We start from the raw sequence: 11,639 nt of genomic DNA on the forward strand, positions 1-11,639 counted from the left end.
TTTATTGTAGCATAAACTTTCGAGAGCCACAGCTCTCTTCGTCAGATGCAACTTTATTGTAGCATAAGCTTTCGAGAACCACAGCTCTCTTCATCAGATGCAACCTGACGGTTGCATCTGATGAAGAGAGCTATGGTTCTCGAAAGCTTATGCTACAATAAAGTTGGTTAGGCTTAAAGGTGCTACTGGACTCTATTATTTTGCAACTACAGACTAACGTGGCGAACTCCTCTGGATCTAAGAATTATATGCAAGGCAAAATGCAACCCCCCCCCCCGCACGGTTCTCTTTCTCCTGGTCTTTCCCTTGGGGTGATGAGGGTGCCCGCTCAGGACAGGAGCACCTGGGTGGCAGTCCAAAATCTCACTGGGGAGCTGAGAAGCTGTGCATGGAAGCCGCAGCTGTTCTCTCTTGCTGGCCCCCACCACGTCATCCTTTTTGGTTTGCCGAAGTCCAGGCTGGGCCTGGAGTTCTCCTAGAATGACAACTGATTTCCAGACTACAGAGATCAGCTCTCCTGGAGAAAAACGGCTGCTTTGGAGGGGGGGCTCTGTGGTTTATAACCCACCGAGATCCTTCGTAGGGTTTTGTACCTCCAGGGGGAGCCTGGAGATCGCCAGGAATTGCAACTGATCTGCAGACCACAGAGATCAGCTCTCCTGGAGAGATCTGGGGAGGGAGGATCCCGGGGACAAGAGAGAGCTCAGTGCAGCTGTGATGCAACAGAGTCCACCCTCTGTAGTTGCCATTTTCTCCAGGGGAACTGGTCTCTGCTATGTGGACATCAGTTGCAATGGCAAAGAACTAGGCCTCGCCTGGAGCTTGGCAACCTCGGGCCCTTTTTTCCAACAGGGCAAACCGCATCCCCTTGGGGGTCACTTCAGGTTGGGGAAATGTTATGGGGAAAAGCTGAGCCCTGCACCACCGTCCTGATCAGAATTAAGTCCTCCATACTGTCTACATAAAAGGGGTGTGTGTGCGGAATGCTGGGAATCCCATCTTTGATGCCGTGTCTGGTTTGGCCCTGGTGGCCTCCCATGCTTGGGGGCCTCTCACTTCATTCCTTAGAAAACAAACTGAGCAACCGTACCTTGGAGAACACAAAGAGCAAGTTCCAGAAGGAGCAGGAGCCCCGTCATGGTGTCTCCTGGGGTCTAATCCAAATCCTAGAAGGGGGAAATGCAGGATTAGATGAGAGAGCAGCAGCCAAAAATCAAGACATCTGGACTTTACAGGCTACCTGTAAACGAGTTCGGAGTGTGCACTTGGAAATGAATACCAGGTAATTATTGCAAACAATTGGGAATGAAAAATTGCCAACAGTAATATTGAGATCTGGCTGCTATTCCTGCAGCTGGCACTTCATTTTAAAGTTCAAGACGGCCGGAGGGAGGTTGTAGAGCAACCCTGGACTTTCTCGGTGGCCTCCCGTCCAAGTACTAGTTAGGGCGAACACTGCTTTGCTTCCAAGATGCAACAAAACCCAGCAAGCCTGGGCCATCTAGGTCAGGGTGCACGAATGGACTTAACATGTGATGAACAGCGGCTGGAAAGAGGAAGCAAGACGAGCTTCCTTATCTCTGTGGTGAGGCTTGCAAGACAGTGATGGAGAATTTGCAAGCGAGAGGGCAACCTGAGGAGACCTTTCGGATGGGAACTCTCCCTGGCAGAGAAAGCTCCAGAGCAGCATATGGTGCAGTTGGCACCTCGCAAAGGGGACGTCTGGGGCCTTGCTCTCTGTGCCCCTTGAAGAGACCAGAGCGGCTCTCTCGGTCTCCTTGGAGCTTCTATGGGCTGGTGAGGCTGCTTTGCCTCAGCTTTCGTCAGGAATGAATGACTGGCCAATCTGTCTTCAGTCTCAGTTGATGCCCTTCCAACAGGCACCCAAAGGCCTGTTCTTTGTGAGGAGCTCGCAAGACAGCCCTGACCTTTCTCTGCAAAATTCCATTACGTGCAAATAAAATCACCGTAAGAACACGAGAAGAGCCCTGCTGGACCAGACCAGTGGCCCACCTATTCCAGTATGCCATCTCACACAGCGGCCCAAGGCCTTCCCTGAAGTTGCCTCCTGGCTCTGAGATTCAGAGGTAGACTGCCTCTGAACATGGAGGCCCCCTTAAGGCACCATGGCTAGTAAGTTAGTAACCATTGATGGAACTGTCCTGCATGAATCTGTCTAACCCCTCTTTAAACCTGTCCATGTCTGTGGCCATCTCTACATCCTCTGGCAGTGAATTCCATATCTTAATCACTCGTTCAGAGAGCCAGTTTGGTGTAGTGGTTAAGAGCGTGGGACTCTAATCTGGAGAGCCGGGTTTGATTCCCCACTCCTCCACTTGAAGCCAGCTGGGTGACCTTGGGTCAGTCACAGCTCTCTCAGAACTCTTTCAACCCCACACACCTCACAGGGGTTTTTTTGTTGTGGGGATAATAATAACATACTTTGTAAACTGCTCTGAGTGGGCGTTAAGTCATCTTGAAGGGCGGTATATAAATTGAATGTTATTATTATTATAAATGATAATATAATAACATTCTGTTTATCTACCACCCTTCAGGACATCTTAACGCCCACTTAGAGCAGTTTACAAAGTGTGTTACTATTATCCCCTGTGAAGTGGGTGGGGCTGAGAGAGCTCTGAGAGTGCTGTGACTGACCCAAGGTCACCCAGCTGCCTTCAAGCGGAGGAGTGGGGAATCAAACCCGGCTCTCCAGATTAGAGACACCCCCCGCCCTGAGTCGTGTCTTTCCTCAACTGAAAAGTCCCCGATTCTTCAGCCTTTTCACATGGGAAAGGTGCTCCAACCCCCATCATCTCGGTTGCCCTCTTCTGTACTTTTTCCAGCTCTGCAATGTCCTTTTTGAGATATGGTGACCAGAACTGCACACAATATTCCCAAGGAATCCATGCTACAGATTTATGCAAGGGCATTACTATAATAGCTATTTTCAGTCCCTTTCCTAATCATCCCCAGCACAGAGTGCCTTTTTTACCACTGCCACAAACGAACATTTTTGTTCACTATTCACTATAACCCCAAGATCTCTTTAAATCTTGGAGATTCTTTACATGAGACGCCTTGGTGCCTGTTCATCAAGTGTAGGGAGACTCAATGTTAGCTGGGAAGTGTAGTTTTAAATGATAGAGAAAGCAGAGATCACTCCTCAGAAGGTTTGTCAATTTCATCTTCACCTTCTGGAAGGCTCTGTCAATTTCACCACTCCAGTCTAAAACTGTGAAATGGCAACCAGAGGGCAGCCAGGAATGGAAATGGGCTGTAGCTGCCTTCCAGAGCTGGGCTTGGACCTGGAGAGGTTATCATGGGCTGAAGTTTCCCTTCTGGCATTTCACAGCCCCTTCACACAGCTCCAGTGGATAGCAAAGCCTTTGCCCTGCTGCTGGCTCGGTCTTTTTAAACTACTCTTCCCGGCTAACATTGCCTCTCCTGACACGTGTTCTTCATGTGTCAGAGGTCACAGAGATTCTGTGTCTCAGCCAGTTCAAACCCAACAGCATATATTTAAGTTAGGAACCACCCCCCCTGCTACACACCGGCTGTTCACAAGAGCAGCCAGTGGCAATGACACAATCTTGCTAGGCTTTCGCGTCCTGTGGTGGAAGAGGAACCCATTGTCATGACCGAGCCCTAAACGGGAGGTTGTGAACTCCCTGGCACACTCCAGCTCAGCATTTTCATGCCAGTGACTCCTTAGGAAAGTCTGACTCAAAAAAGCAGTTGGAATCTCCCTCCCCACGTTTCAGTTCTGGCAAGAGGGACTGGCAAAAGTATCTCCCTGAGAAGGACGAATTAGTAAACAGAGGATGTCCGGCCTTTGGGCAGACTGGCCACACGTGAGACATTGCACTGGAGCCAAAAATAGCACCTCTGCTCTGGTGACAGCAGTCTGGGAGAGGAGGAAAGGGCATGCGACTCAGCGGCTGTACTCAACATCCCATCTGTTTCCTGGGCTCAGTTCTGCCTGCCTGCTGCTGGCCTCCAGGGTTTCGTTTCTTTGGCACCTGCCCTGCTTCGGAAGCAGAAGGCTGAGGAGTTTCGCTTTCGTTCTCATATTTGGAGGCATTGGGGCCTGCTTTCTGCTAGGGAGATTGGGGCTGTGGTTTCAGCGAGGCCAGGATGAGGTACTTTGTTGTTTCCAGCAAAGGACAGCTACCACCACGCTCTTTACAGAATTACAGCACCCGGGCCGTGGGAGGGGGGCATTCAGCTCGTGAAAGTCTACACAGGTGAGAAGATGTTGGAAGAGGAGGATTCATCGCTGTCCCTTTCCTCAGGTTTCAGAGGGGACAAACCAGAGTTAGAAGTACAGAGAGGTCAAGGCATCCTGTTCACTGCTCCGACTGTCCTTTGATATGTAGATTGCTATTCTCAGGATTTCCTCCTCCTGACTTCCTCCCTCTCACTTCTTCTCTTCCTGACTTTGTTCTAGGCACCATCTCTCTCCTTCTCCACCCTCCATCTTGCAAGCATGGATGCAGGACTTCTCCTAGCATCCATGTCCATCCTTAGACTAGATAGAATCTGTCTCTCCTCCTTAGAGTAGATAGGTAGATAGACTCTGTCTCTCTTCCTTTCCTATCAGAGTATGGAGTTCCTACAATAAAGAACTCTTATTTCCTTTCTAAGTATAAGCAAGTGCATGCTTTGTTATTTTCTGCACACATACCAGCCAGCAGAACCAGCTCACAACCACCAATGATCATGCTTCCTCTACTAAACGATAAACTCTGCTAACGGCCCAAACATGGAATCCTTTAATTAGGTTTTAATTAGGGCATAAGTCTCGGGGGCTTACAGTGACATCCTAAGCAGCGTTGTCCCACCCTTTTAAGTCCACTGGAGCCAATGGGTGACTCTGCTTAGGACTGGACTGTTGGAGAGACTCTTCCAGTTGTTCCGACCTGATGCAGAACTGCGAACGCTGGATTCTGTGTGAGTGAATTGTGTTCTGGATTCATTTACTTCATTTATACACCACTTTTCTCCCAGTGGGGACCCAAAGCTGCTGACGTCATTCTTCCCTCCTCCACTTTATCCTCACAGCAACCCTGCGAGGTAGGTTAGGCTGAGAATAAGGGACTGGCCCAAGGCCATCCAGCAAGCTTCCATGGCAGAGCGGGGATTTGAACCAGGGTCTCCCAGATCCTACTCTTACGCTTTAACTACTACACCATGCTGGATCTCACACAGGTCAAAAGGTGTACAAGAGCCAGCACAGGGTAACAGATTGGTTTCTCTACACAAGACATCTTACACGGGACGCTCAAGTGTGGGAAGTTGCAATGTTAGCCGGGAAGGGTAGTTTAAAAAGACCCAGAGGCAGCAGAGATCGCTCCTCAGGGGGTTTGTTAATTTCATCTTTGCCTCCCTGAAGGCTCTGTCAATTTCACCTCCCCTTTGGAGAGGAGAGAATGAAATTAAGAAACCCTCTGAGGAGCTATTTCTGCTGGCTCTGGGTCTTTTAAAAATACACTTTCCAGCTAACATTGCGTCTCCCCTACACTTGAACGTCCCCGTGTAAGATGTCTCATATAGAGAGACTCTAAGATGTTTTGTGTAGAGAGATGAGTCTGGCCTCGGACTGGAGAGATCTGGGTTCTGATTCTTGCTCAAACCAGTGACGGTGCTCCCTGGATGGAGCGCCTCACACCCCCATTAGCAAAAAGGAACGCTCCTCCCCAAGGTGCTAAAACAGGTCCAAGGTGAGAATGAGATTTTTCTCAAGGCAGCCGCAATTCTCCGTACTCCGCCTAAGAATCTCTTTGGTTTGCAATGTGGGAAGAAACCACTTTTGAGTCTTCTGTGGAGCTCCATACCCTTCAGTCAAGCTTAAAAATGTTCTTCCTGTTCTTTCTGGGAATCTCATATCAGCAGAAAAAGTTTTGAAAACGCAGCTTGGATTGGCAAGATTCTGCATGCGCAGACCGGCAACGATGGTTTGCTGTTCATGAGTTTTGCACCTGTCATTCCTGGGGCATCTGAGCAAAAGCTTGGCTTCTCCACAATCCAGAGGAGTTAGCCGTGTTAGTCTGTAGTAGCAAAATCAAAAAGAGTCCAGTAGCACCTTTAAGACTAACCAATTTTATTGTAGCATCAGCTTTCGAGAATCAAGTTCTCTTCGTCAGATGCATGATACAAACAGTTTGTATCGTGCATCTGACGAAGAGAACTTGATTCTCGAAAGCTGATGCTACAATAGAATTGGTTAGTCTTAAAGGTGCTACTGGACTCTTTTTGATTTTGCTTCTCCACAATCTGTCACTTCCCCATGGGGGGGATGGGGGGGGGGCTGCAGCAGAGGCTGGCAAAGTCAGTCCTTCTGCTGGAGCTCAAGCAGAGTGGCTGTCCCTGGACTGGGGCATGACCCAGAGACCTCCAAGGGCACATTTGTTTATTTGTTTGTTTCTTTAATTGGATTTAATTGGATTTCTATTCTACCCTCCCTGCAAGCAGTCTCAGGGCAGATCACATCATTTAAAAACATGGTAACATAATTACATACAATCATTAAAAACATTACAAAAATTATTAAAAACATTATAAAATCTCAGTCAATTATAATACAAGATACAAATCAGTTCTGGACCAGCTTTTAGTTTACCTGCCTTAGATAGCTTGTTTCCCTAATTATTCCCTAATTCTATAATCCTAGTTCCATAGCATTGGTTGTTGGTTCTTGAATGCTGTTTAATTGTACTGGTTTTATCCTGTAACCTGCCTTGAGTCTTAATGAGAAAGGCAAACTATAAATAGCAGTAGCCGCAGTGGAACTGGTGATGATGATGATGGTTGGCACACAGGGTCCCTTTTTCTAAACATGGTCAGTCCACCCTCACCCCCTCCTGCTGCAGATGGCTGTCCAAAGTCACTCACAGATTTATTTATTGTATTTATTTTCTTTATTTACACTCTGCCTTTCTCTCCAATAGAGACCCAAAGGGGCTTACATAATTTTCCTACATTTGATCCTCTCAACAACCCTGTGAGGTGGGCTAGGCTGAGAGTGTGTGACTAGCCCAAGGTCACCCAGCAAGCTTCCATGGCAGAGTGAAGGTTTGAACCTGGGTCTCCCAGATCCTAGGCTGACACTCTAACCACTAGACCACACTGGCTCTCGTGAAGCTATGAATAGCCAGGGCCAATGCCACAACAACGGTGCAGAGCTCAAACAACACTCAGCAACATTTCAGTAGATCTGATGCAAGATACATCCCTTGACAACTCCCATATTCTGCTATTGACTTGTGCGTGTGTTTGAAGACCACAAGCTGAAGCATCAAGCAAGGCCGTATTTAGGGGGGGGCAGTGGAGTTGCTTGCCCTGGGCGCTGCCAATAAGAGGGTGCTGGGCGCGGCTGCTGGCCAGGAGCATGTGGAGCTGGTGGCGGCAGCACGGAAGGCTGTACAGAAGGGCTGGGAGGCCACCTGCGCCACCTTGGCCGCCTGTTGTGCCAACGGGGGAGCCATGGCCCGAATCATGGGAGTGCACCTGGTGGCAGCCATGCCCTGCGCGATGACGTCACTTCCTGGAAGTGACATAATTACGCAGTCCTGAGAGCACGCGTGCTTCACGCACATACATGTGAGGTGGCAGGAGCGCCACCTGACCGGAGTTGCCCCAGGGGCTGGCAACCCACGAGATGGCACTGGCATCAACTGTTCTTCAATAGAGACCACTCAGTTTTCCAGCCACCAGCCATCAAGTGAAGAACAGCCAAATGATGTGTGAGCCAGGCCTTGATGCTCAGCAGGCGAGCGTGTGGACTGGCTCCACTGACTAGTACAGTTTGAGATAATAAGTAACATACCCTGACCTGGATAGCCCAGGTGAACCTGATCTTGTTCGATCTCAGAAGCTAAGCAGGGTCAGCCTTGGTTAGTAATTGGATGGGAGACTCCAACAAAGACCAAGGTTGCAGAGGCAGGCAGCGGCAAACCACTTCTGACAGTCTCTTGGCATGAAAACCCCACCAGGGGTCGCCGTAAGTCAGCTGTGGCTTCAAGGCACCACACACACACACACACAATAAATAACAAATAATAAATAATGTAAATAAAAAGATGGTGTGAGGCTATTGGGAACGTCTGCTTTGTGGTCTTGCACCTTTGATGGTCCATTTGTACCTTCAAGATGCAATTTGTGATGTGGTCACCAACTGAGGAACATGAATCAGAGGGGAGAGGGAGTGGAGGAAAAGAGAGAAAGAGAGAGATAAATCCTGCACTAGCACAGACCATTAACTTTCCTCCACCCAATGCTAGAGAAATACTTTAAGGAGGTAGAGGACATCCTCTAAGAAAATTCCCCAGGCCACACTGGCTGGTTCCTTTCCGTAGACCATTCTTCCTGTAATTTATCATCCATGGGTCAGTGGTAGAGCAGCTTGCTTTGCTTGCAGAAGGTCTGAGGTCTGATACCTGGTGCCCCAACTGAAGGACCTCACAGATCTTGTGAAATATCTTTCTCAACTGAGATCCAGGAGAGATGTTGCCAGTCTGAGGAGGAAATGCCGAGCTAGATGACCCAGGAAGAGTCAGGCCCAGCAGAACCTAGCTTGATATGTTCATCCTTGCTCTTAGGAAAGAGTCCAGTAGCACCTTTAAGAGGAACCAACTTTATTGTAGCATAAGCTTTCGAGAGCCACCGCTCTCTTCGTCAGGTTGCATCTGACGAAGAGAGCGGTGGCTCTCGAAAGCTTATGCTACAATAAAGTTGCATCTGATGAAGAGAGCTGTGGTTCTTGAAAGCTTATGCTACGATAAATTTGGTTAGTCCTTAAGGTGCTACTGGACTCTACTATTTTGCAACTACAGACTAACACAGCTAACTCCTCTGGATCGTTGCTATTAGAAGCACTGAGCCCAAATCACATGGATTTAAAATAGTTCTCAACTGCTAAAAGCCTGTCAGGATTCAAGCGTAGAGTCAAGTTGCGATCTGAAGCCCTCTTTCCAATGTTCCAGCTGTAAAGTCCAGCCAAGCTACAATTTCTTTATTATCTTTATATCTTTAGTTTTGCTCACTGAGTGGTACTCAAGGGAGGTTCATTGCGGGGAATCCCAAGCAGCCCACAGAAAGGGTGAAAACAACACACAAAACCGCATAATACAAGGACAGAAAGCCAGAGAGAAAAAGGGATGATGACCTTTAAAAAGTCACCATTTTCGAACGATCTCCTAAACAGTTTGGCTTCCAGGCAGAGCCTCCAAAAGGATAAGAGTGTAGAAGCCTTCCTGGTATTCTCACGAAGGCTGTGACACCATATAGAGGTCCCCTTAGGAAAAGCCAAGCAGGGGAAGAGTGAAAACAGTCCTGGAACAAAGTGAAGCGTGGATCTGCTTGGCTCGGACTTGGGCCACAGCAACACTGACAAAAGGTGCAGAGCCATCCATGGGGCAAAACGATACCCGCTGTTATGGTTGCTGCACCCCATTTGAGTTGTGTGGATGCTGCAGCTCTTTAAACACTGCAGGGGGACAACTTTCCTTAGCCAGCTCCTGGCTACCAAGGGCAACAGGCCAGCAGGAACTGTCGAATGAATGAACGAACGAACGAGCAAACGAACAGACAAATGACCGAACAAACGACCGACCGACCGAACAAACGAATGAACGGATAAAATGGCCAGTCCACTCTAGACAGTCTGCGGGAGAGAATGGCGAGGGTGACTGCAGCGTCTGCCTGGATTCATATGAGGTGAAGTAAGGGGGACTTTTCCATTCACTTTGAATTTTAGCTCGCTGATGGATTGGGTTCCCTTGTACAAAGTGCTTCTGCCCCATTTCTCTGCTGCTCTTGCCACACTCACTTGAGGTTGGCAGCCTGTCATACTCCAGAAAACTGAAAATAGGAAATAGTTCCTGATTCAAGGCAATCAAGGAAGCATCTCACTGAAGCATGGTTGAAACACAGGTCTGGGGAACGGGAGAAAATGCCTTACCTTCTTGCGGGCATCGGCACCTGCAATGGCTCTTTGTTGTCCTTTGGAACTCCCTGTCTCAAGAGAATCTCCAGCTGGTTGCAAGTGACCCTGCCTCCTATTTCAGCTCTGGATGGGATGCTGGATCTGGAGGGCAGAAAAATCCAGGCGAGTGCTCGGCTTCCTCCTTTGAGCAGTTTTATTGTCGCCAGTTTGGGGAAGTTCCAGAATTTGTGTCAGCTCTTTTAACTCCTCATTCTAAAGCCCAACATCCTGAATTGCTCAGCAGAACCCGCAAGACCTCTTGGGAGGACTGGGTGCAGCTCTGGGAAAGTTCAAGATGGATAGTGTACTGTGTAGACAATTGGAAAGGACTGAGAGGAGAGCAGCGCTCGAATAGCCTCCAAGCCATAGACTGCCGGGTGCCTCATCTACTAAGTTTGGGGCACTGGCGTGTGGGACATCGTTCTAGTGCTCAAAAAGCGTCTCCTGACTCTGTTCTGTTGTGGGGGAAAGTGTCATAGCTGTCTTATTTATTTGCATTTATTTATTTATGTCATTTATAGTCCGCCTTTCTCACGGAGACCCAAGGCGGATTATACGGTGTGAGTTTAGTCCGGTCAATATCAAGGACATTTCCCTAAACAATGCCATGGGGTAAATAAACACGATTTTACAAAGACATAGCCTTAGTAAAACCTAATACATAGTTGAAGAAATGCTGAAACCAAACAGAAGCAATTCTAGGGCTGACATTAGACCGCATGAAGCACAAGTAGCTCATCGGAACACATATTTAAGACAACAGGTAGTACGTAAGGCAACATAGTGGTGAAGTCTATGGTCCTTAACTCAGTAGTGAAGCATCTGAGAGCCCCTTCTTACAATACAAAAGCCTTTTTGAATAATTTGGTTTTGTATCGTTTATGGAAAGTTAGGAAAGTGGGGGTTCTTCTGACCTCCTCAGTCAGGCCGCTCCACAGGGTCGGGGCCACAACAGAGAAAGCCTGTGTTCAGACTGCTGTAGATTTCGCCCATGTGCAAGGTGGCACCTGCAGGAGACCCTGTTCAGATGAGTGTCTTATGGAGACCCTTGCTGGGGTTTTCAAGGCAGGAGACTAACTGAGGTGGTTTGCCACTGACTGCCTCCGCTTAGTGACGCTGGTCTTCCTTGGAAAATCGCTATCCAAGGCCTTCATTTTATCTTCATTTAATCTTTCATCATTTTAGCTTCTAGGGAGAATTCAGGCTTGATTTGCTGTAGAACCCACTTATTTGTCTTTTTGGCTGTCCATGGTATCCATAAGAGTTAGCCGTGTTAGTCTGTAGTAGCAAAATCAAAAAGAGTCCAGTAGCACCTTTAAGACAAACCAATTTTATTGTAGCATAAGCTTTCGAGAATCAAGTTCTCTTCGTCAGATGCATGACCAAGAGAACTTGATTCTCGAAAGCTTATGTTACAATAAAATTGGTTAGTCTTAAAGGTGCTACTGGACTCTTTGTGGAATCCATAAAACTCTCCTCCAGCACCACATTTCAAATGAATCAATTTTCTTCTGTCTGCTTTCTTCGCAGTCCAACTTTCACATCCATGTATAGTAAGGGGGAATATCATAGTATGAATTATCATGAGCTTGGCCTTCAGCAACAAATCCTTTCCCTTAAGGATCTTTTCTGGTTCCTTCATGGTTGCTCTTCC

The 11,639-nt window shown here is 47.9% G+C and overlaps 1 protein-coding gene across 1 annotated transcript in view; it reads right to left on the minus strand.

Moving 5' to 3' along the window:
• The window catches only part of SIGLEC1 (sialic acid binding Ig like lectin 1), a 49,018-nt gene extending 38,939 nt beyond the window's left edge, over positions 1-10,079 (minus strand). The window contains 2 exon segments of the mRNA XM_054990229.1: positions 1,091-1,166; positions 9,962-10,079. Coding sequence (XP_054846204.1) covers positions 1,091-1,139 — 49 coding nt within the window. The 5' untranslated portion in view covers positions 1,140-1,166; positions 9,962-10,079.
• Positions 10,080-11,639: the final 1,560 nt, after the last annotated feature.

The sequence above is a fragment of the Eublepharis macularius genome, chromosome 10 (assembly GCF_028583425.1).
Source record: "Eublepharis macularius isolate TG4126 chromosome 10, MPM_Emac_v1.0, whole genome shotgun sequence".
Lineage (NCBI taxonomy): Eukaryota > Metazoa > Chordata > Lepidosauria > Squamata > Eublepharidae > Eublepharis > Eublepharis macularius.